General features: G+C 30.1%; 1 protein-coding gene across 1 annotated transcript; it reads left to right on the top strand.

Annotated features, from left to right (window-relative positions):
* Positions 1-12383: 12383 nt before the first annotated feature.
* On the top strand, positions 12384-26029 carry LOC120070966 (pleiotropic drug resistance protein 1-like). The gene is given in 25 exon segments (XM_039022934.1): positions 12384-12745; positions 13695-13815; positions 13924-14012; positions 15353-15437; positions 15953-16112; positions 16358-16383; positions 16385-16435; positions 17318-17389; positions 17822-17912; positions 18045-18346; positions 19999-20280; positions 21223-21539; positions 21632-21792; positions 22108-22211; positions 22312-22450; positions 22538-22603; positions 22803-22915; positions 23237-23569; positions 23706-23996; positions 24247-24330; positions 24420-24553; positions 24643-24870; positions 25028-25199; positions 25278-25532; positions 25647-26029. Coding segments are annotated over 25 exon segments (4236 nt in total). The 5' UTR covers positions 12384-12443; the 3' UTR covers positions 25905-26029.
* The last annotated feature ends 1584 nt before the right edge of the window (positions 26030-27613 follow it).

Here is a 27613-nt window from a genome sequence, read left to right as displayed (position 1 = left end):
TGAAGAAATTTTTTATTGCTTGTAGATAAGATTGAGCTTCCAATATTCTATATTTTTTGTGAAAGTTGTGAAAGTTGGGGGAAATGTATCTGCATTCTTCTATTTTAAATTTTAGTATATGCTTGATTTGTTGATAATCTTCTTCCTCTTTATTATATTTTCTCAAATCTCTCACATCTTTCTTTGTTTTGCAGCGAAAGGCAATTGTTCCTCCTGAGGTTGGATATGGTCAAAAGAGAATGAATGAAATCCCAGTAAGTCCATAACTTTAAGTTGTAGATATTTTTTAAGTTTCGAGTATGATATTTTTCCATTACATAAAGTAAGCCAATCATGTACATTTTTCCTTATGCGTGACTTTTTTTATTGTTGTATCTTAACACTTATTTATATATTTTGAAATTTGATGTTATCGCTCTTTATTCTATGTTGCAGGTTGACTTGCTTAAACATAGCTTGCCTAACCCTTAGTTCTTGATCTTTAGACTTCAAAGCTCAATGTATAGATTAAAATGTACTTTGTTGAGAGGTTACTTATTAAACAATTTATCACTTTTGTGTTTGTTGAAAGTTGAGTTTTGTATACAAAAGCAATAGTTGAGATTTTATTTTGTGCATGTACATTTGAAAGAGAAATATTGTTGTAATTTGTGAGGAGTGTTCATATGAAATGTCATAGTTGAACATATGGATTTTTAGTGAATATATTGAGTTGATAGATCTTAAATGTATAATATTTATTTGGTTGATGTAATTGTATTGTTGGAATACAAGGCAGAAAATGAGAATATCGATTGGGGCATTTAATTTGAAAAAAAAAAAGACATGTACTTGACACATAAAAAATATCAAAGAGTTATCATATATGATATATAATCAATATCAAGAATCAATAAACTTGACATACTACCAATGTCAAGTGTATTATCTTTCTTGACGCGAAAATTGTATCAAGAAACATTTGTCTCGACGTTTTCTTGGAATCAAGTTATCACACTATACTTAACACTCGAATACTCGATGCTTTTATAAGTGACAAAGTAATCCAATTTCCGTAGTAGTGTAAGAATTTTGGTACAAAGTCAACACAATTTAATATAGGTTGGTTAAGTGAATTTCTAATTGGTTAGAATATAACATTTTAAAGAATGTTGTATTTTGTTTATATTGCTATCTATTCAAACTAGAAGTAAGTGAATAGTCAAGATCACTTTCAAAACATGAAAACTTGTAGAGAGCCATTATAATGTAATAAATTAGTTAATATATGAAGTTATATGAATATTTTTTTTTACATTCATTTATAGAATTTTTTTTATTTTATTTTAGACTTGTAACATAGTGCTTGCCTATATAAAATATTTGGCTAATTGATGTCAACTACCATTGAATTATGGCCACTTTAACTATTACTCACTAAGTTATGTTTGAATGAACTATGAATTATATATATTAGCAAGATAATGTCGGTGAACATATTGTTTGTTATAGCCTTATAGGGCTTTTATATGAGGTACCTTCTTGGTATGGGCCATTTATTGCAAACTATTTATTGTAAATGTAGGCTATTCATTTGTCACTTTCTTATCTGTGTATGGGATCACATGTCGTGCATACGACATCTAATGCTTATATTAATTTGAATGTTTTTTTTTATATTAAAATTAAGATGGTGAAAAATTGAATTTACATCATTATTAATTTTAACTATAATTTTCACTATCTATTATACATTTCGTTTGAAAAAACATCGTATGAGATTTATAATTGTATCAAAAACCACAAATTTTTATAAATTAATTAATTTAGACTCTTATGTTAGTGTTTTCTTTGAAAAATCGTCAAATACATCAACTACTCTAATCTTCCATTTTATAAAACCAACATTTGGATAAGTTAACAGACATTTGAGAATTGATGCATAGATGATTTTTGAACATAATTGTAATGAATGATCTAAATTGATTTGCTTATGAAAATTTAAGAATTTAATTGATACAAATTTTAAGTTTTATATGATATTTCAAACAAAATATGAAGGAGGATAAAAATTAATACACTTACAAAAACTAAGAGTATAACTTCAATAATTAATTCAAGGTTTTAATTAATACAAACTCCAACAAATTTGGGAGTATAAATTGATATTGTCATGTTACATCACGATTTTGAATCAAAAGAGAGATTTCAAGAAATGACAAATCTACGTCATCTATCAATAATCGAGTCGATCGGTGTATCATAAGGGATTTTTTTTTTTTTTTTCTATTGATTCATATGGATTGAATCAAAAACAATTCTTGAATGAGGTATTCAACTTCAGGACAATGAATTGAGAAAGAAATATTTATTGATTCTACATCCTATTTTTTATGAAGAAAATGATTATTATTATTATTATTATTATTTTTATCGAAGGACCAAGAAAGAAAAGGGTCCAGACGGGAAGAGTTAAATAAAATTATACAAAATACTCTTAAATTTGTAGATATGTTTCAATTATATATTATCCAGGATGTTGAAAAGTTTTATTTTTGCCTTTTTATCCCTAAACGTCGAATTTTGTTTTAAAATATACCCTTGAATTATGAATGGTTCTAAGAAAATATATTTTCCATAAAAATGAAAACGATTTCCATTTACACTTTTACTGATCTTCAGCAAACATGATATGTAGTACTCATAAAGAAAGTCTAATTATCATCGATAGTAATACTAATTTAACATACAAAATTTTTTGTTTCCTTTTCTTTAGATTTGTGTTTTATTTCATTTAAACGATTGGTATGATTTTGCATATTGAGACTGACAAATTATAACTAATATTGTTGATTAATAATATTCAGGTTGGCAAATTATGATTTTGCATATTTTTTATGGAATGCATCACTTTTGGATCAGGGTGTAATGAGGACGCTAAGGGTATCCCCAACTTCTAATATTTTGTTAAAAAAAAGAAATTATAGCTAATTTGTTTAGATAAAATAAAAATTGGCTACCAATTATAATTCTTCAAAAGATTGACCATTTTTGCTGAAGTTACACTTGTTTGTTGAGTGAAAAGCTCTTCTTTTGGAGAATAATTGATTAGGGTTTAGGGACATTTGAAAAACTAAAATTACCAACCAAAAAGTTGCATTTTTTTTACTTGTTTAGAACATAATTGTGATTCAAGAAGTTATAGATTTCTCGGCTTTATTATATGTTGTTGAGCTAAAAAGTATCTTTTTATTTTGTCCTTACTTCTAGTATATTCTAAACTATACATATGGCATCTAATATCTAGTTGTAATATATATATATATATATATATATAGAGGGAGAGAGAGAGTTGTGAATAATATAGACCAACACATCATTGAGAATCATTTACAGATTTCTTTATTCCAAAGTCTTGATCAATTGATAAAATAGAAAAACATTATTAATGTAATTTTAATTCTTATCAGGAATTGAGATGAGCTAGAATCGTGAGAGAATCAATTGAAGTGATCATGAAATCAATCAAAAGGAGAATTTAAATGGAAATTTTAAATTTTATAAAATGTGTGATGTACGTATTAAAAGAATAGATCATGAGTAAATTTTTTTATTAGAAGAATAATAGCAACAAAAATAAGAGAGAGAAAAAGGTAAACTAATGAGTAAAAAAAGTTGTAGGTCTCTTTTTAGGGGTATTTTGCTCACCAATATGAGTTGACTTAAGTTGGTATAATATACTAATTCAATATTTGGTCTACCAACTTTAAATGTTTGTGGAGTTGAGTTGGTATACTTTACCAACTCACCACAACTCTCATTGTTCCAATGTTTCCAATGACTCCACCCTTCGGCCACTGTCGACGACTATGTGACCACACTTCGGGCTCCGACAACGACTTTCGATGACAGTTCTAGCGACTCACTTCAATGACCAATTTCGGACTCCGGCAACCACGTTCGATGACAACTTTGGTGACCCAATTTCAATGACCACCTTTGCGCGACCAACTGCGACGACTTATTTTGGATTGTGATAACCACTTTCGACAACAAACTTCAATGACCAACTCCGATAACCACCTTCATAACCTCCGAAAACCACCTTTGTAAGCTTTGACAACCACCTCCGACTCCAAATTTTGACGCCTTTGATGATCACCTTCGAGTGAGTAACTCTTACGACCAACTCATGGCTTCGACAACCATGTCCAATGACAAAACTCCAACAAACAATACCAATACCAATACCAACTTCGAGCTCCAACAACCACCTCCAACTACAAACTTCGACAAAGAATCATCTTTAAAGATCAACTTCAACGACCACTGATAGGTAGAGATTTACTGTCGCCTACAAACCTTTGCTTAACAAAAATATTTTTATATTATCCAAACCTATGTCTTATACTAACAAGTAGCATAAGCGGCAAGTAAGGGTCGAACCACAAAGAAAGGCCAAGAATTAAATCTTTCCTAAGCTAAATTTGACTATGAAAAGCAGTAAAAACGAGGTTTTGGTTTGCTTGATAAAATTTGAAAACCTGTAGGAAATTAAAATGCAAGGGATAAATGTAAACACGGATTGGTTTATCTAGTTCTCAAATCAAGTTAGACATTCAATGCAATTTCTATCATTGTTTTCTGCCAATTACTAATGCAATTGAATTATGCATGCACAATTACTTGCTTGATTCAATCTAACTAGCCTCTATAGTGGTAGACAACTAGCATGAATCTAACCAAGAAAGCGTCCTACTTATTAATTAAGGTTGGAAAGGCCATTCCCTAATTAATCTACATGCTTCTAAATTCTATAGGGTTTGATAGAGGCCATATAGAACTAAAAACACATGCATAACGATTTAGAATTCAATTGTGTCGATTAATTGTCAAGAAAGCCATATTCAATTAACCAATATTATTTTTGAACCTAGCAATTAGCATATTCTAGGAATAGCCATCAAATGCCTAATTAACTATTGCTACTTAGGTAACCTTAGCTAGACATTTTTATGCAAAAATACATTAAAACGACATATTGATGCAAGATTGTGACAAAACCAAGAATCATAGCTTATCGTGCTTATGAGTGAAAAGTCATCCATACAAACATGCTTTTAGAAGTTAAAGAAGATTGAAAGAAAACATAATTCAGTATGCAATCATCAGGAGTAGAAGACTCAAGAAATTAACATAGAATATTTGATCCAAGAAACTAGATAGAATTTACCTAAAAAATCCATAGAAAATCCCATGAGGTACAACCCAGTCCATGCTTATAATCCAAAATAAAACATAAATCTAGCATAATGATACTAAGAATGTAAAGAGGAAGGAAGAAAACTAGGCCTCACCTCGACCTCCATAAAAATCAGCATAAAAATTTGACTTAAAACCAAAGAAAGATTATATAGAAATCGGGGCTAGCATTGCAACGCTAGTCAGAGCATTGCAACGCTCTTGTCAATAGCAACCCTCGAGCATTGGCTTGACATTGCAATGTTGTTGTGATGCTCACTTGCAACAGCCACACACGTGGGGATGCTTGGTGATTCATTAATCATTGTAGCGTTGTAACATCAAGGGTAGCGTTGCGATGTTGCCCTGCATCTTCAGCTTCTGCCATTCAGCATTGCGCGAACATTGGAGCTATACATGTATGAGCATTGCGATGCTCCAAACAGGGGCAATATGATCATTTCCTCTCCTTCGAAGCCTAGATGCTCAAATTACCTCCAAATTGCTTCAAATTAACCCCATTTCTCATCAATTGGTCAATTCTACCTCTTGATTGCTTGGTGCCTACAAAATATGATATTTAACATGTAAAATCCATTCACGAGCCTAAATTAAACTAGGATTTATAGCTCTTTTTGAGAGCTATCAACCACCTCCGCGTGACCAACTCCGACGATCAATTTTGGACTTCAAAAACTACCTCCGACGACAAACTTTGGCTACCAACGACAAACTTTGGCTACCGACTCCAATACCACCTTCATGCAACCAACTTTATGAAGAAAATCAGACATGAGGATTTCCATGAGCAGCAAAATGATCGTTCCACATTTCATTCGAAATTGAACATACACAGTACACAAATGAAAACTTATAGGTCATGCAACAACTAGAAATTGCAGCATCCCGACAGATAATCAAAAGATAGAGTGTCATACCCTTGAAGACTCATTCTTTAAACTCCCTTGATCACAAACGCTCGTTCAGTTTCCAAGACAGCAATACACGAACGCTCGAATACAACGACCGCAACATAACACGATCAACAACAACCACCACACGAACAATGTGAACACACAACGAACGGCCTCCAAAACCTTGAACTCAGTCAAATTGAGTGAGGACACTACCACAATAGTTACCTTGGTATTCTTGGTGTGAGAATCCAGAAGTGTGGGCTTTGTATGGACTTGGTTAGAGGAAGAGACTGGAGGAACAACAATCATGTAGACGATTGAGCAAGTGGGAGATGAAAAGTGTTTATCGTATAGAGAATGCTCAATCGTGTAGGCAACCTATCGTATAGACAATGTCCTACGATCGTTTAGCTACAACCAGCTGAGTGAACTATCGTATAGTATCACTCCACGATTGTTTAGTCTCTCTATGAGCTATCGTTTAGTGAAACCATTTCACTTGATAGCATTCCGTGAGTTTCTTCCGAATCAAGCAACAACTCTTTAATTTTAGGAAAAACTTTTTTCTTTTATCTCACGGTTACCATAAAACCACCAATAACCTCCCACTCAATTGGTTATTAGAGAAAAAGAGATAATTATCCAATAATTAATATTATTATAAATATATATGATAATCAACTTACCATATTATATTTATAACCTATAGTTTTAATATTTCATCTTATGAAATATATAAACCATAACTCTTTTCCTATTTCATAGTACTTAATGTAAATCATATTTATATTAATCCTCCACTTGATGTATCTCATACATCACACCGATCATATCACCCATACTAATCAAAGGACTGTCCTCAAAGGCAGAAGTTCCAAAAACACTCAAGATTAAGGTCATGTCACCTATGATCGTTTAGATGAGATGTACGTCTCAAGTATCAACGACGTTATATAAAGAGGCTAGTCATCTCGTGGTCCAGTTTTATACATACTCTTTGTATAGGACACCCCTACTCGCATGTCTCCACATGAACGGTAAGGATCAACCATCTGTAGTAGTTCACAACACTTGTAAACCTCTATAAAGTGGGCTGTATCCGTAGTGTCACCAGGATCAGGTATCCCTCCTAAATTCTTATACTACAGACCTTTTTAGGTTATTATTTAAGGCATGATCCACTTGTATATCTCATATACATACTTAAGTTTTCATATAATAACCATGGAGATTTGTTTATTGAATATGAGTAAATGCAAAATAAAATAACTCTTATTTTATTCATAACAATGTATACAAAAACTACGAGACTTGGGGAAAATTACGACACCAATCCCAACACTTTAGACTCTGATAACCACTTCAAACTACAAGCTTCAGCGAAAATCATCTGTGATAATCAACTTCGACAACCACTTTCGACTATTATAAGACTGATGATTATTAAAGTATGTTGTAGGGTTGGTGATTACATAAATAATTGTATATTGTCTACATTAAGTGCAATATTTATACATAGAAATTTGTATTTTATTTAATTGAATTCACATATCAAATGAGTTTTAATAATATTTGGAAAAGTATATATGGTTGTTGAATAGTATGTAACACATAATAAAAAAAAATCCTAAAATGGAGATTTTTTTCCTAAACATTTTCTGGCAAGAAATAGTGAAACATAGAAATTTGTTCTTTGATGACCCTCCAAATTTGGAAGAATTAAATATCTATTTTATTCAATATAAAGATGGGTAGAATTATTGAATAAAAAAGTTTCAAAATAAAAATAGTCGTCATAAAAGAATATTATTTAGGTCCCATTTAATGACCATTTTGTTTTTTGTTTTTGTTTTTGAAATTAGACTATGGACACTACTTCCACCCCCAAATTTCTTCATTTATTATCTACTTTTCACCGATGGTTTAAAAAACCAAATCAAAATTTGGATGAAATAGGCTTAATTTCCAAAAACAAAAACAAAAAACCAAATGGTTACCAAACGAGGCGAGTTAAAAAAACCACACCAGATATCTAGACATATGAACTCAACTATGCATCTCAAGCATAGATATATGAACTCAAACCAAATAACTTTGCACCATAAATATAAACATATAAGCTCCACATATACATGAACTCCAGACATTATATCTCAACTCAGTGTCCCAAATAGCCCTTTAATGATATTGTAGTCCAAAGAATAAGAAACGAAAATAAAATTGATGAGAGTTTAGGAGAGAAACAAGACTACTCCATAGGAAAATTTCATTCCTACATTATAGTAAACACCATTGATATAATAGTAATAGTTAAATTTTCAGAAAAAACAAATGTAATCATGTAATTTCATTCCTATATATATTTCTCGACTTCTATTCCATTGAAGTGAAGAGACGGATATGTGTCATAACTAAGAAGTATATTATGTACACAAAAGAAATCTAGTTGTGAATAACATTATATCATCATAAGATTGGAAAATCGTTTTAGATCCCTTTATTCCAAAGTCTTTAATTGATAAAATAAGAAACATTATTAATGTAATTTTCCATTTGATAAATTATATACCGTTTATTTTTTTCAAATTGTCACATGCGTCCGGATACATATATATATGAATATGTATCCAATCTATTAACATTTGAAGTCAATGATGTGTTGGTTCTTTATAAGATATTCCTTAATGTATTAAACATATTAAAAATATTAATATATCAATAGATATATTAAATTATATATTACTATAATATTTATTATTCCATAAACATCAGAATACAGTTTGGAAGACATGCTAATGACTACTCACAATTTTATTAGTTTTGGAATGAAATAAACTAGGAGTCATTTTTAATATTATTTATTTTGTTTTGAGCCTTTTTTAATAATATAATCGATTCTACTTTGATATCACAACAAACTTATTATAGACTATATATTCATGAGTTAAGGATGATTAAGAATGGAAACGGTAAGAAATAACCCTAAATTCTTTCACAATTAGAACTTTTCTTCCGAAATGGTTATTATAGTTTTTTTCAGTCCTCCCTGATCGAATTTGATTAACATATTTTTTGAAAACGTTTGAAGTGACAATAAAAATACCATTTTAACCCTAATTCAAAACATAAATGGTTTTTCCTTTCCCAGCATATGAAAAAACCTTTACTCTTTACCCTCATGTCAAAAGACTCTAAAATTCTCTTAAAACAGTTTCAACCTTTTCCACCTATTTGTTAGCATTTCAATTTTATCAATTCACACAAATTAAAGGAAACCTATAATTATCAACCTTCTCAAACTCTCTTCATTTTGACTTTTTTGGATTGAAATCTTAGGATTTGAGTTTGTTCATCTAGAATAAGTATCGTGTAGTGCATACTAGCCATTTAGGAAAAAAGTTCAATCTTGCTCGGATCATATTGAATAAAGGCATATAAGTAAAATACCATTTAAATTAAATAACCGACAAATACATGGCATCAAGTAACTTTCTAATCGTTTCAAAAAATCTTGGGGTTGATCTTAGTCGAGAAAGATTGAGAGATTCTATGATAACAATTTCTAAAAAATGGTACTAATTGTGAAAAGATGAAACCTGATAAATTTTTAAATTTGAAGAAATTGAAATACATATATTCTTTAAGTTTAGAGGGGATGATATTTTTTGAAAGCAACTTTTATCACATGATTGATATTTTATATTTTATAAATTCTACGTGCAAGCACATGCATCTATATTAAAGAGTCTTTTAATTAGCTCAGCCACGGGATACCATTAAAGAGACCGGGTGGTATTGTTTCTTTAAAAAGGAAAATAAAAAAAAAAAAAACAATCCTTCGATAGTTGTTGGTTAGGATTACTTTTCTATTTTTACCCCAATATGTACTCTTTTTTTTTTTTAAAAAAAACAAGATATTCCGATGGAATGATTAATAAATATATTAAAATATCTCAACTAGATTGACATATTCTTAATACTATCATCATATTCCGACACAAGAAGCTCTCACGGTCACAATTTGTACTCAATAAAAAAAAAATCAAATTTTCTATGACAACAAATTAATTATTCCATAATTTAATTGGTTTTTTAGAATTAAGCCCGAATACGTACATGTAGGTACTATATAAAAAAATGAACAAACTCCATATGTTTTCATCATGTCCAAACACAAAATTGAACACTCATAAAATTGTATAAAAATAATTTTTTTAAAACATAAGATACATATAAACAATCTTTTAAAAATTTAGAAAAGGAAGAGAAATAGCAAAGAGATTGAAGAAAAATTTTATAGTACTGACATAGTATTCATGTACTCCTTCCACACTCAAATTTGCGCACGTAATTGGATTATAGATTATTTTAATGGTTAAAACATCATTTTGATCTCTATACTTTATAGTTTGTTCAATTTTAGTCTATATATTTTTAATTTTTCAATTTTAATCACTGTACTTTAATACATATTATATTTAGTTTTCAATGCTAGTTTATTGTTGATTTTTTAAAATTTTTTTTTTTTGTTATTTATAGCATTTTTACCATAAATTTGAAAACATATTCCACATATTTTATTTTTTTACATAAAATTATTATTATTATTATTATTATTATTTAATCAATTTTGGTAAAAATTAATTTTGAGTGACTAAATTTAAGATTTATTAGAACTATAAGGACTAAAATTGAACAATTGAAAGTATATGGACTAAAATTGAATAAACTTTAAAGTATGAGATCAAAATCGTATTTTAGCATATTTTAATTCATGGATCCCATACAATTCTCAAATACATTTTTTTAAGGAAAAACAATAAATAAAAGTAATATGAAAATTCTTTTGTATTACAATAATACGAGTGGGATAACTTTCCTTATTCACATACAAATCTCAAATACAATTTTCTTTTACGGAGAACAACGGGAATGTTGCAAGGTTGTCAAAAAAAAAATAATAGTGAAATTAGGTCCATAATCTACGGATATGGATTTTACAGAAAATGGCAAAATAACAATTCCAACCCAGTTGAAACAGTTGGATGACCAAAACGTCCTCACAATTAAAAATGCGTGATTGCATTTGATTGTCATCTGATTGTCAATAATATCAATTACTATCTTATTGTTGTCTTATTACTGTTTGATTGCTATTTCATACCGATTGTTATCTTATACCGATTGCTAATGGTATTGATTTGCTAGCTAATTGTTGTCCATTTATTATTTGATATTGATTGTTCTCTTATTGTCAATTACATCAGTTGTTATCTGGTTGTTGTCTGATTACTATCTGATGCTACTTGTCAATGATACTAATTTCTATCTTATTGTTGTTTGATTACTATCTGAGTACACTGACAATGATATCGATTACTGTTTGATTACTATTTATTTGCCTTCTATTTGGCTTGGGATGTAATCAAATCGTTGGTAGCTTATGATATTGCATTTTGACTACATTCATTGGTAGCTTATGTAATCAAATCGTTGGTAGATGAAGCTTACTGGCAGCAGCAGCCAACGATCGATGGAAGAGCGGCAGAACAACGAAAGCAAGCAACCATTGATCGGCGACAACTTGGAGACTGGAATGTGAGAGCGAGAGAGATGACTGAAAAGGAGGTTTAGGAGGAAATATATTTGAGGGTAAAACGGGAATACAATAAAACTATAAATAGACTGAGTTTTTTTTTTTTTTTTTATATATTTCTGCCAAATCTGAAAAACTCAAGCTGCATTTATTATTCCCCTAATTAGTTTTGCCCTCTATTATAATTTCCCAAAACATAAATAAAAGTGATAAAAAAAATTTTAGGAAGGAATTACAAAAACCACCCATAAATACTAGTATTTACGATTATACCTTCAAACTTTCAATCATAAAAATTAATTCCTCAAACTTATATAAATGTTGAAATTGGACCCTTAAACTTACATAATCGTATAAATTGGAGAGTTCAATTTTTAACCTTTTTGGAGGTTTAATTTATAAGTTTGAGAGTTCAGTTTTAGCACTATTATAACCTTGAGGATGTAATTCCAATTATTGACGGGTGGGTTTTACAATTTGAACTTTCCTTTCACACTTGGAAAATTGCATTAAACGTGTAAAACTCAGACGACTCTGCCACGTTTTTTGTTTTTTCAATAATGAATATTCATTAATGGTGGTTGTGCCATTTCTTTTCCTACATAAATCTTCATCTCAGATTCTCTTTCTATAAAGCTGCAGCCCATAAAATTCTCAAAATAGGAAGAAAAAAAATATCATTTGGGTCATTTTGAATGAGAATAATTTAGATGGATTTGGGGATTGGGAGTTCATTTAGAAGCAATGGAAGTTTCAGAAATATGGATGGATTTTCAAGATCTTCATTGCGTGAAGAAGATGAAGAAGCTCTTAAATGGGCAGCCATTGAAAAGCTTCCAACTTTCAAACGTTTGAGGAAAGGTTTGGTTACAAGTTTGAATGGTGAAGCCAATGAAGTTGATATACTCAATCTTGGGTTTCAAGATAGGAAGAATTTGATTGACATGTTACTTCAAGTTGCTGAACAAGATAATGAGAAGTTCTTGATCAAGTTGCAGAATCGTCTTGATAGGTATTTTTTTTTTCTTTTCACTTTTTTTCCCATTCTCTTTTTAATCTTTCCACTTTTTTTTTCATTATCACTAATTCGATTAGGGGGGTAGTTTTGAAACATTTATGAATAGGTGAAGATAATATATTGTTTTCTCGTGGTTTTGTCATTTTCTTGACTGGTTGCTATTGTGGATGAAAATATCGTGGATATGTCGATATATCCACTGATATATCTGTAAATTGAAAGGTTCGATATCAATATTAAATATTCATGTATATCTCCAATATCTTAATTTTATAAACTAATAGTCCAACATGAATATAAATATGATTACTAATAACAATAATCATAACTTAGTTTTGGAGTAAAAACAACTTAATTATTAATCTAAATAAATTTTATAAATTTCATGACTTACATAAATATTCATTGATATCAATAGGGTTTTTGAAATTACAAGGTTGATTGATACCCTTGAACTTTGTCATTTGTTTAAAAAATATACCTCTAAACTTTTATAAATGTTAAAAAATCGTTGGCGTAGAAATTATTTAGAATTTTGGATGGAAATTGAGATATGAAATGTGTAGTAGTGAGACCTTGAATGAAAATTATGATCACCACATTATTTTTGATCAACGCCCGATTTCTTCTTTAAGTTATAAAGAATTTCTACTCCAACGGGTATTTTTGAAACATTTATAGAAATTCAAGGAAAATTTTATAAATTTGAAAGTATAGAAGTATTTTTTTAAATATTATTTGTTACAGTTTAGCTTTAAGTTTTTGACCGATGTCTACTTTACNTATATATATATTCTCTCCCCAATCTTTACAAAATTGTTATGGTCAGAAAATTTGAAGGTTGATGGATGTATTAAATTTTTTTAATTCGTTAACTTATGATTTAATTTTCTAATTTTTTAAACTGAGATTTACAGTGTTAATTTATTTATGTAATTTTCAGAGTTGGAATCGAAGTTCCGACAATAGAGGTTCGTTTTGAGCATTTGAATGTGGAAGCAGAAGGTTATGTGGGAACTAGAGCTTTGCCAACACTTCTTAATTTCACCCTCAATATGGTTGAGGTAAAATTATTATAATAATTAATCAATATTAATATTTATCATAATCTTAATTAAGGATTTTATTTATTTCTTTAATTGCTGATGGGTTGACTTTGATTTCCTCCAAAGGCTTTCTTGGGTTACCTTCATATGTTTTCCAGTCGAAAGAAGCCTATAAAAATCCTTCATAATGTCAGTGGAATCGTCAAGCCTGGAAGGTAAGCAAAACAAAATTAAAAAAAAAATTTTTAAAAAAAATCCAAATTTACAAATTACTTAGTAATTTTGGTTTACTTTTTTATTAGATTAATGCGTTTGATTTTTAAAAGGATAATTGTTTTAAATGATAAAACTACTTAAAATATTTTGAAGCATTAAAAAATATTATTATCTATCAATATCCGCGATAGACCGTACTAGACATCTACCATTGATATAAATAGATTTCTATCACTCTTTATCGTAGTGTATCACAATCTATCATTGATAGATTGTGAAATTCTGCTATATTTGTAAATAAGTAGACTCATTTTTTTTTTTTTCAAAACAACATATTTTTAAAAATCAACCAAGTTTCGAAAAAAAATTAGGTTTAAAAAATATATATACACATATACAGAAAAGGTACTTATACTTAAAATTCTAAGTGTTTTGTTAATAAAGGTAAAAAAAATTGTAATTGAAAAATGGAAAAAAAAAAGCATAAATTCTTGAAACAAAATTATTATAAACAGGGCAAAAGGGATGGCCAGTAAACTAGTCAAACCTAATGAATTTTGTATAGGAGCAATGATTAGGTACAGTCCCATATGCTTCCCACTTCTTTACCACATAAAAAAACTTTAAAAAAATTAATTTTTAAAAAAATAAAAACTAGCACGTGATGGTATCATATTGTACTATATTTGGAATACATTAAGATAAGTGCATCCATAGAAACACATAAATTTTTCTCTTGGTGCAGCAGCAATAAATTGAAGTGAAAATGAAAGTAAAAGGAAACAAACTATTTTTTCCTAAATTATATAAAATACCTTTAATCTTGAGGTAAGTTTTGAATATACACTAAATTTTGAAAAGTTTTAATTTTTACTATTAGAATTTTAAAAATTTGTTAAAAAAAATATTTTTAAGCTTTGAAATTTGCAAAAAAAAAATATATATATCTTTTCTCATAAAAATAAAGGATAAAAATTGGCTATGATATACAAATTATTATAATCGTAACTATTTATTTCATCTTAAAAATATCATTATAATTATTTACATACATAAATTAGTACGTCACTTTATGTAAATGATTTCACGTCTATTTTTTAATTTTATATACTAGTTAGTCTAGTTAATTTTTAATCTTAGCTTAATAGATTTTGTTTTAATATAGAAAAAACTCTGCAAAATGTATCTTTTAAAACAAATTTCAAACTTCAAAATAAAAATGAAACTTTTTAAAAATTTTAGAGGAGATTTTGTATAATTTAACAAAAGAAAGAAAAGGAAAATAAATTCTACATCATAATTATTTTCTTGTTTCTATTCTCTTTAATTCTTTTGGCAGAATGACACTGCTGCTGGGTCCTCCTAGCTCTGGAAAGACCACTCTTTTATTAGCACTGGCAGGAAAGCTTGATCCTCAAATAAAAGTATATAATTTTTCTACCCCTCATTTTTTTAAGTCTTCATTAAGATATTTACATTTTATTTTAAACATCAATATAATCGTAATGTGATTTCATTAATAAATAAATCATAATTTACCTCAATCGTAAACGTAATTAGATTGTTTTTTATTATGTTTATCTAGAAGGTTAGAATTATGATTCTGTCATATTTACTGTTACCGTTATCATTTATTACAGTAACAATAATTATAACGGTAATGGTAAATGTAACAATAAATGTTATCGTTCATACTTTTTATATTGTTATAGTAACCGTAACAGTAAAAGTAATGGATGCTACATAATTTTCAAACAAAACCCGACTTAGCACCCTCCATTCCTGGTCTATTTTCCATATTATTATTTATGAATTACGTTTAACAAATGTGACCTTAGTGCAAAAAATTTATGATATTTTTATCTTTTCTCTAAACTTTGATAAATTTACTTTTATTGATAGTATTAGTGTTTGATCTCATAAACATTTTGCATTTTAGATAACTGGAAGGGTAACCTACAATGGGCATGGAATGAAAGAATTTGTACCCCAGAGGACTGCTGCCTACATCAGTCAATATGATCTTCATATTGGAGAAATGACTGTTAGAGAAACTTTAGCTTTTGCTGCACGGTGTCAGGGCGTTGGCTCACGACACGGTTAGTTTTATATTTAATATGTCCACACTTAGTTTGATAATGATTTTGTTTTCAGATTCATAAAAAAAAAAAAAAAAAAAAATAGACGACTAATTTTGTTGTCGATTTTGGACAGAAACGTGTAAGTGAAAATAATATTTATAAATGTTTTTTTTAAAGATAAGATGGGTTATAATTAATATTAATTTTTGGTTCATATTTCTAATCATTTAAGTTTTAGTTACTAAGATAGCCTACTTTTGCAGACATGCTAGCAGAACTGTCCAGAAGAGGAGTTTGCAGCAAATATAAAGCCTGATCCTAATATTGATACTTTCATGAAGGTTAGACATTATTAATTTGTATTAATTACAACTTTGTATTATATTCATTATCATACTTGGAAGTGAAAAAAAAAAAAAAAAAAAAAGAAATTGGATTTATAGTATGTTTGAAAAAACTTGTGAAAAATGGCTTTTTTAAACCAAATTAATTTTGGGAAAGTACATTTTAAGCTTTCATGTTTTTGAAGAATCTATCCATTCTTTTAGTCTTTGAATTTTCCCAATTTTACCTGTGTAAAGAATAACTTTAAAAGTCCTTCTACTAATTTTTTTTTATATTTTAATAATTTATTTAAATTTTAAATTAGAAAATAGTTTAAAACAATAATTTTAGAAAAGAAAAGGTAATTTTTAAAATTATTTTTCTAATTTAACATGTCATATATAATTATTTAAAATAATAAAAATTACTTTAAAACCTTTTTAAATTTATCTTAAATATTTGGGATTGAAACACTGCATTTAAAAATTAAAGGACTAAAAAAGATAGATTTTAAAAATAAAGAAATTAAATGCATATATTCTTAAAACTCGAAGACTAAAAACGGTTTTTTTTCTTGATCTTGTATAAGTATCTCTCAATTTAAAATGGGTTTAGTTTAATTTCTTAAATGATTTTAGATGATACAATGTTTTTTTTTTTTTTTTTTTTTTTTTTGTTTAGAAAAACATAATAAATAAAAAAACACTTAAAAAATTGGATGAATTTAAAAGTCATGTTTAGATAACTTATGTCTTAAACGTTCTTTAAAAACAAGTTCTAAATTAATCTAAATTCGTCAAAGCAAAAAGCATTTTTTTTTCCACAAGTAATACAAACACACTATTATTTTCCTTTTTTTTTTTGGTTTTTGATTGATAATGTTAGTGATACTAATTCAGATAGGAGTTTTATTTTCAGGCTGCTGCACAGAAGGTCAAGAAGAAAGTATGGTGACAGATTATATCCTAAAGGTAATACATATATTGGATTTTTCTCTCATTTTTCATCATTAGTTTTTTTTTTTTTTTTTTTTTTTTTTTTTTTTTTATAATCAATTTGAAAGAAAATTTAGGCCACCCAATAAAGAAATTCTAATTTCTCATCCAAATTTGTATTTTATTCTCTTAGATGACCTAATTCATCTAATAACATATTAACAGATATAACACAATGTAAAAAATTTGTAGATATAGTAAAATTTATATCTAGCTTTTGGAGTCTATCAATAACAGTGATAGATTATATTGCCAACAAGAGTCTATTAACAATTGAGTTTATTAAGGATAGATTTTGCTATGTTTGCAATTCTTAATTATTAGCCCTAAAACGCTACCCGTTAAAATTGCCCTAAATTGAAACTTTGTAATGAACTACTTATTGATATGCTCATGATTATCATGTAGATTTTGGGACTGGATGGATGTGCTGATGTAATGGTTGGTGACGAAATGATAAGGGGGATATCCGGAGGACAAAGAAAGCGAGTTACTACAGGTAACTAAACGAGTTCATAGAAACCATGAGAGTTATGACCGGTTTGATAACAATTTTGAAGGAAGAAAAAAACAAAATAGTTATCAAACGAGCTTAACAAAGCTGTTATATTAAATGAAATTACACGCACAGGCGAAATGTTAGTTGGGCCGGCGAGGGCTTTATTCATGGATGAAATATCAACGGGACTCGATAGCTCGACGACATTTCAAATAGTAAATTCATTGAAGCAATGTGTACACATTCTTAAAGCAACAGCAGTTATTTCACTTCTGCAGCCAGCACCAGAGACTTATGAGCTTTTTGATGATATAATTCTTCTTTCGGATGGGCAAATTGTTTATCAAGGTCCTCGTGATCAAGTGCTTCAGTTTTTTGAATCTATGGGGTTTGTTTGTCCTGAGAGGAAGGGAGTTGCTGATTTTCTTCAAGAGGTAAGTTTTATTTTTCATTATTTTTATGTTGTATTATGAAATTAACTAAATATATATATATGTTGGAAATCTTATGAAAATTAAATACGTAATCGAAGTTGTAGCTCAATTGACATAAAGAATAATTATCGACTAAGAGATTAGAGATTTCAATCTCTCACCCAATGTATTGTTGAACTCAATCCAAATCAAACTCTAACTTGAATACTAATGTAATACGCACATTTAGAAAAGTTATATTTATCGTATATTTGAAAAAGAAAAAAAGTATTCATAGGAGTGGAATTTATATGTTTGTCTTTAATTTATGAAGGGTTATTAGGCCCCATTTGATACGGTAATTATTTTGTTTTTGAAAATTAAGTTTATGGACACTATTTCTACTTTTAAATTTCTTCTTATGTTATCTACTTTTCACCAATGGCTTAAAAAACCAAGTCAAATTTTGGGAACTAAAAAAAGTATTTTGAAAAAATCGTTTTTGTTTTTAAATTTGGTTAAAGAATTCAACCATTGTACTTCAAAAAGATCATTATAAGAATTATGAATAAAATAGGTTTAATTTTCAAAAACAAAAACAAAAAACCAAATGATTACCAAACGGGACCTTAGATTTTAGTTTTTGTTTTTGAAAATTACACCTATTGACACATTACTTCCACCTTCAAATTTCTTTCTTTTTACTAAAGGTTTAAAAAATCATGCCAAATTTTGAAAACAAAAAAAATAGCTTTTAAAAAGTTGTTTTTGTTTTTTTTAATTTGTCTAATAATTCAACCATTTTACTTAAGAAAGATACAAATTATTGTAAATAGTGGAAGGAAATAAGCTTAATTTTAAAAAACAAAAAGAAATGCTTAGACTTTATTTATTTATCTTTATTATTATTATTATTTTTAGAAAGATATTGTAATTAAAATGTAGGGTGGGGAAATCGAACCTCAAACCACAAGATTGATTGTATGAACACTATGTCAAATGAGCTCTTTATTTTTCATACTCGTTTTCTTGGAAGTTCCAAGTTTGCTTTATATTGTTTATAAAGTTTTAGTATACAAAATTTTTAAGAGAGTTTTCTAAATTCTTCTCCAAATTCCTAATCCCCAATGCTGAAACTGTGTTTCTTAATTAGCAGAAATTTCAAACTTTTCCACACTCAAGTGATGACATCTCTTTCAAATTTCAATTTATTTCTTGAATGATGAAGTTTATGTCTATTTAGTCCACCAAATTTTAAAAGTATCTAATAGGTCTCTAAACTTTCAATTAAAAAAACTTCAAAATAAATTGATCTATTAGATATAAATTAAAATTTTATGTTTGCTAGAATCCTAAATTTTCAATTTCGTGTCTAATAGGATAAAAGTTTAGAGACTAAATTTGTAATTTTGAAAATTTAGCACCAAATCGATACCAATCCTTAAGTTCAAAGAATAATTTATAATTTAACCTATAATTTATCCATTAGCCACATTTGACATCCACCCATAAATGAAAGATACCAACTTGAGTATATAGATCGATGATATTGTTAAGACAATAACAACTAAATAGAGTCAAAATACCGAACATAATTCAGTTGACTAAGACATTATATCATTGACCAAAAGATTAAAGATTCGAATTTCCGCTCGATACTAATTTTTTTACAGGTGACATCAAAGAAAGATCAAGAGCAATATTGGAAAAACAAAGAGGAGCTTTACAATTTCATTACTCCTCTTGAATTTTCTGAAGCATTTCAATCATTCCATGTTGGCAGAAAACTTGGAGATGAACTTGCCATTCCTTTTGATAAATCTAAGAGCCATAGAGCTGCTTTGACAACCCACAAGTATGGTGTTGGAAAGAGACAACTCTTAAAAGCTTGTTTCTCTAGAGAGATTCTACTTATGAAGAGAAACTCATTTGTCTACATTTTCAAACTCTTTCAGGTAACTTTCAATAATAATTTTCTATTTTGAGTATGTTGTTTTGTTATGAAAGGATTGTGACCGAATAAAGCAAGATTGCATCTACATATATTGAGAAAAATGATGAGGGAAAAGTTCGTTTTTTTACCCTAAACTTGACTAGTTTGAATCAATCTTAACCCTAAACTTTTAATTTTATTAATATAAACCTCAAACTTGAATGATTCTATTAATTTTACACTATCGATTACATCGCATCAAGATTAAAATCGATACAATCTATAAAGTTTTAAGTTTAAAATTGATGAAATTGAACATTTAATGTTAAAATTGTGCAACCCGACAAGCTCAGGGTAAAAAAAAAAAAAAAAAAAGAAAGAAAAAGAAAAATCCTGTAATAATAAAGGAGAGGAGAAAGAATAACAGAATTATTTTACCTGGAAAACTTCTTAATAAATATGATTAAAAACTACAAGCAATGATAGAAAAAATCCACGGTATAAAATAGGGATTTTTTTTTCTTTTAGAGTAAGAAAAAATTCTCTTTATTTTATCTCTCACGTTTTCTCACTTGATTTGAGATGGTTTGGTTAAATAATCTTGGTCATGGAACAAATCCAATAGTCTCAAATCGACCTTGAACAATATAAAAAATTGACATTTAGTCGATGTGAAATTTCTAATGACCATAAATTTATCTTGAACAACGTGCATGATTCTTTGGGTAGGAAACTTCTTGAACAATCTTGAATATGATATTATTTAACATTTTGGATGTAGTCTAATTTAGTTAAACTTGATTGATGATATGTTACCTGACAAAATCCTTACGGTTAGTCTATTGACTTTTTAGCTTTTGGACTCAAAAGAGATTTAACCTAGTATGAGAGTAGGAAGACGATCATGTGTTTGAAATCGTTCAATACGATGTATCTAACACAATTACTTTTTTGAAATTTTCAGCTATTGGTAATGGCTCTAATTACAATGAGTGTGTTCCTAAGAACTGAGATGCACCATGATACCATTGTGGATGGAGGAATATACACTGGTGCTTTGTTCTTCTCGGTTATTATGGTTATGTTTAATGGATTATCAGAGCTATCATTAACAACAATTAAGCTTCCTAATTTCTACAAACAAAGGGATCTTTTATTCTATCCTGCCTGGGCTTATTCTCTTCCTAATTGGATCCTCAAGATTCCGATTACTTTTATTGAAGTTGCTTTGTGGGTTGGAATCACTTACTACGGCATTGGATTTGATCCAAACATTGAGAGGTTAGCTAATACAAAAGTGTTACTGTTTTTGTTCATTATTCTGTTCCTTCTTTTTGATGTGTGAATATGAATGAGAATAAAAAATGCTGCAGGTTTTTCAAACAATTCTTGGTGCTTTTACTAGTAAATCAAATGGCTTCGGCTCTATTCCGATTCATTGCTGCATTGTGTCGGAATATGGTCGTTGCAAACACGGTCGGTTCTTTTGCACTTCTGACCCTCTATGCACTCGGCGGTTTTGTACTGTCTCGAGGTACGGCACTGCTGCACATAATAAATCCAATGGTTAAATTAGAAGTATGATCTTTAAATTTTCATGCTTGTGTTTAATAGGCTCTTCATCTTTACAAAACATTAATAAAATTCTAAACAACATACTATACAACTTTACGGTTTAGTGGCCTATACGATATAGAATTGAAAGTTCAAGAGTTGAGTCAAGATTTTTCATAATGTTTAAGAACTTATTAGATGTGACCTCGAAAATTCAGAAACCGAACTTGTTATTTAGCCCTACGAAATGAAGCTCGTACGTGGATTACGATCTTATTTGGGTTGTTTTGTGCAGAGGACATTAAGAAATGGTGGACATGGGGCTACTGGATTTCACCAATAATGTATGCTCAAAATGCTGTAGTTGTAAATGAGTTTCTTGGAAAGAGTTGGGCACATGTAAGTCTTTGAATTCTCTTCTTAGAAAGGTTTTGTTGCATAAGTATCTTCTCTATTTTCAAATCATGTTTTTATTTTTATTTATTTATTTTGTTTTTAGGAAGCTTTAGGATTTGTGGTTTTGAAGTCACGTGGATTCTTCCCAAATGCATATTGGTATTGGATTGGTGCCGGAGCATTGCTTGGTTATGTGTTTTTGTTCAACTTCTTCTTCACTTTGGCATTGTCGATGCTCGACCGTAAGTATCTTGACCTAAATACGACTTTATAACACATATATTTTCATACAAGAGCTTCATATTAACATCTTCGTTTTGATTTTGTAGCATTTGGGAAGGGTCAAGCTGTTAAATCAGGGGAAACAGAAAGCATTGACAATGGTGACAAAAGAGGTATGAAAAAGTTGTAACTTGAAAGTGATAAGTTAGGTTTCGTTTGTTAATCATTTTGTTTTTAACAATCGTGTTTGTTTTCTTGTCATTTCCTTACCATGATATTCATCATCTTCCTTGAAGAAAGATTTGAATTCATGGCCAAATTCCAAATTTCAAAAACATTGAGAACAATTATTGGGGCTTGTACTAATTTCAGGGACTGAAATGAATGTTCAAGACAATACCCAAAGGAGAAGAGGAATGGTTCTTCCATTTGAGCAACATTCAATTGCATTTGAAGATATCACATACTCTGTCGACATGCCCAAGGTAAATCCGATCAAAGTCAGACTATTTTGTTGTTAGGGACAATGAACTTAAATATTTTCACAATGATACAATATCGTCCAAAATTCTCATAACTTTATTTTTGGATTCATCCCTCATTCTCACTCATATCATCCTCTTATCTAGTCAGTACGAAGCTTTGGTCGTATTCCAAACATCTGTCAACTTCTTAAATCGACTAATTTCTTATATGCCCAACTCGGAATTGAAAAATGTTGAAACATAATAGAAAATTTGAAAAGGTAAAACATTCAATAAGTCTATTATTTTGCTATCCTAATGATGTGAGATGGGGTTTTGTAGGAGATAAAAAATCAAGGTATTGTAGAAGACAAATTGGTACTACTGAAGGGTATAAGTGGGGTTTTCAGGCCAGGGGTCTTAACAGCTCTTATGGGAGTGAGTGGTGCTGGTAAGACAACACTAATGGATGTGTTGGCTGGTAGAAAAACAGGAGGATACATTGAAGGAAACATCAAAATATCTGGTTATCCAAAGAAGCAAGAAACATTTGCTAGAATCTCAGGTTATTGTGAACAAAATGACATTCATTCTCCTCATGTTACCGTCTACGAATCCTTGCTCTACTCGGCATGGCTCCGTTTGCCTCGTGACGTGGATTCCAAAACTAGAAATGTAAGTTCAACTATGCCAATCTCTATCGAAGTTATCAATGTCTTAACTAGTACAACTGTATTCATATATAGTAGATAAAGATCGCGATGAGTAGTTGTTTCCTTGTGCCTTCTTTAATTGCAATGAACGAAAACAGATGTTCATTGAAGAAGTTATGGAACTTGTGGAATTGAAGACATTGAGGGATGCTTTAGTTGGGTTGCCAGGCGAAAACGGTCTCTCGACCGAGCAGCGCAAGCGACTCACAATAGCAGTTGAGCTTGTAGCAAATCCATCCATAATATTCATGGACGAGCCAACCTCAGGGCTTGATGCTAGAGCTGCAGCAATTGTCATGCGAACAGTCCGAAACACAGTGGATACTGGAAGAACTGTTGTTTGCACCATTCATCAGCCGAGCATCGACATCTTTGAAGCTTTTGACGAGGTGAAGGACTAAAAAAGAATAAACATCTCTAAAGCTTTGTTTCATAACCATTTTGCTTTATATTTCTAAAACAAAAAAAAAAAAAAAAAACAAGTCTTTTCAAAATATGGTATATTACAAAATAAAAAAAAATCTATAGATGAAGTAGTGTTTATAAGCCTAATTTTCAAAAACTAAAAACTAAATGTTAGGTGGTTATCAAACTAGACCTAAATAATTCAAAAGATTATGGTGATTCTATTTCTTGCAGCTTTTCTTGATGAAACCAGGAGGCCAAGAAATATATGTTGGTCCATTGGGTCGCCATTCTTTTCATCTAATAAAGTACTTTGAGGTAGGATTATTAAGTCTTAATAATACTCTAAAAGTACTTTTTTTCCCCTATTATTTAATCTTCTATACATTTGTATCTTTATTCTCAAGGAAATCAAAGGAGTTGCTAAAATAAAGGATCAGTATAACCCTGCCACATGGATGTTAGAAGTAACTTCCCCAGCACAGGAATTAGCTTTAGGGGTTGACTTCACTGATTTGTACAAAAATTCAGAACTTTATAGGTAATTCAGCAATTTGCATAAACATCATGCTCGAGAAATCGTTGAAAGTTTGTTAACGTCCTAACGATGTTTTCAAAAACATTGAACAGAAGAAACAAGATGCTGATCGAAGAATTGAGTAGCCCAACTCCAGATTCAAAAGACCTATATTTTCCAACTAAATACTCGCGATCACTTTACACACAATGTGTAGCTTGTTTATGGAAGCAACATTGGTCTAACTGGCGCAACCCGTCGTACTCTGCGGTGCGATTGCTCTTTACTATCGTCATTGCGCTGATGTTCGGAACAATGTTTTGGGATCTTGGTTCCAAAAGGTTAGTTTTTTGCCACACTACCCAATAGATTCTTGAACTTTTAATATTGTGTATTAACATTTACAGAGTATTATTGAAAACTAATAAAGATAATACTAAAAGTTCAGGGACGAAACTTATGAAACGAAAACTGAACATTGTGAGTTGTGTAATGAAGGAAAAGACGACAAGATATATTCAATGCTATGGGATCAATGTACACTGCAACTCTTTTCTTGGGAGTCCAAAATGCTTTCTCTGTGCAACCAGTGGTCGCCGTAGAACGAACCGTATTTTATCGCGAAAGAGCAGCAGGAATGTACTCGGCCTTATCATACGCATTTGCAACGGTAACGATGTCGTTCCCATTTCGAACTTTGTATCCATGTACAACATATAAGAAAAATAATCCCCTTTCATTTTTACAGGTGCTGATTGAACTCCCATATGTTTTGGTCCAAGCAATGATTTACACTGTTATAGTGTACTCAATGATTGGATTTGAATGGACTGTTGCTAAGTTCCTTTGGTATTTTTTCATCATGTACTTCACTTTGCTCTACTTCACTTTTTATGGGATGATGGCTGTGGCAATGACACCAAATCATCACATTGCTTCAATTCTCTCCTTTGCATTCTTTGCATTGTGGAATCTCTTTTCAGGATTTGTAGTTCCAAAACTGGTATGTTTTCGTTTCCGACTTCGAGTTTTTCGTTTCAGTGTTAAATTGTTATGATTTTGATGACTGAACTATGATTGCTAATTTGTTTTGTTTTGTTCTTCTTTGAACTGACAGAGGATTCCAGTGTGGTGGATATGGTACTATTGGGTTTGCCCCGTGGCTTGGACTTTATATGGATTGGTGGCTTCTCAATTTGGAGATGTGAAAGATGTGATTGAAACTGGTGTAACAGTGGAAGAATTTGTGAGATTCTACTTTGGTTTTAGACATGATTTTCTAGACATTTCTCTTTATGTAGTTGTTGGATTTGCTGTTCTTTTTGCTTTTGCATTTGCCATCTCTATCAGCATTTTTAATTTCCAAAGAAGGTGATAATTTCTTCTTCTTTTTTTGGAGGGGGAGGGGATTGTATAGTGTTGTATAAGTAAAAGATTTTGGAGATCATTGTAAAAGTTATTGATAATAGTTGGTATAGGTCATTTATAACGTTCATGTTTCTTGTTTCGTGTTTCATGTTTCATGTTTTCTATTTTCTATTTTTTTTTAAGAATTAGAAAAAAGCTATATTTGGTAAGTATTTCTTGTTTTTTCATCATGTACTTTGCTCTACTTCACTTTTTAAGAATTGAATGGACTGTTACTAAGTTCCTTTGGTGTTTTTTTTAAGTAATAAACAAGAATAAAAATTGTTTGATAACTAGTTCTTGTTTGGTAATTAATTCGTTTTTTTTTTATTTCTCTTTTTAAAGTTTAAATAAAATTTAGTTATTACTAAAGGTTGTTAATTTGTTGTACTCTAATAGTTTGTTAATTGTTCTACTCTAATATTAGAGTTTATTAATTTGTTGTATTCTAACTACTTTGACTAGAGTTAGTTTTAACTCTAACTACTCTAACTAGAGTTAATTTTATTCTTTTTGTATCTTATTTGTTGTACTCTAACTAGAGAATTATTTTTTATTAAAAGACTCAATGCTTTAATATGGTATCAGAAGTGAAACGCAAGATCTTCTCTTGAGTTTTTTCCGTATTCCCCTTTCGATTCTTCCCGCGCCTCCTTCAACGATGAACTTCTCGCTTTCCATTTTCCTTCTTTCCTTGGAACTCTCTGCCATGGCCGGTGAATACCCGGTCCCCTCTCCACGAAACCCTAACGTTCCCACCACTTCTTCTACCTTCGACTCCTCATCAATGCCGCTTAATCCTACCATTCTTGAACAATACACCAACCCCTATTTTCTTCACCATTCCGGCAGTACCAATCTGATTCTTGTGTTCAATTTACTCACTAAAACAATTTATAGATCTTGAGTCGAGCAATGGTCATCGGTCTCACTGTGAAGAAAAAATTGGGATTTGTTGATGGATCTATTCCACGTCCAACAGGTGATTTGCTTGGTTCTTGGATTATCTGCAATGGTGTAGTCACCGCTTGGATCCTTAATTCATTATCCAAGGAGATTTCTGCAAGCATTAACTTTGCTGATTCTACTCACGAAATATAGGTTGACCTCCAAGAACGATATCAACACAAGAATCGTCCAAGAGTCTTCCAACTTCAACGTGAGTTATCAAATCTTTCTCAAGATCAAACTTCTATAATTGCTTATTATGCAAAATTGAAAGCTCTCTGGAATGAATTAGCTTCTTACCAACCAATGTGTTCTTGTGGTCGTTGTACCTGTGGTGGTATCAAAGATCTTGTTCAATACTTTCAAACTGAATATTTAATGACCTTTCTCATGGATCTCAATGATTCTTTCAGTCAAATTTGAGCCCAGTTGCTACTAATGGAACCTGAACCAACCATCAATCGAGCATTTTCCTTGATTATTCAAGAGGCAGAACAATGTGCAATCCCATCCCCTGCCATGACACCTTCCATTTCTTTCACTACTACCTTCATGGTCAAGAACTCTTTAACAACCAATGGAACTACCACTAATTCATCCAATCGATCAAATACATCTAAGAAGAAAGATAAACCTATTTGTTCTCACTGCAACATTTATGGCCACACTGTCGACCATTGCTATACGCTTCATGGCTATCCACCCGGCCATTGACTTCATGAGAAAAAT

The sequence above is a fragment of the Benincasa hispida genome, chromosome 1 (assembly GCF_009727055.1).
Source record: "Benincasa hispida cultivar B227 chromosome 1, ASM972705v1, whole genome shotgun sequence".
Taxonomy (NCBI): Eukaryota; Viridiplantae; Streptophyta; class Magnoliopsida; order Cucurbitales; family Cucurbitaceae; genus Benincasa; species Benincasa hispida.
Note: the sequence above shows the minus strand (reverse complement) of the source record. Positions and strands in the feature narration are given on the sequence as shown.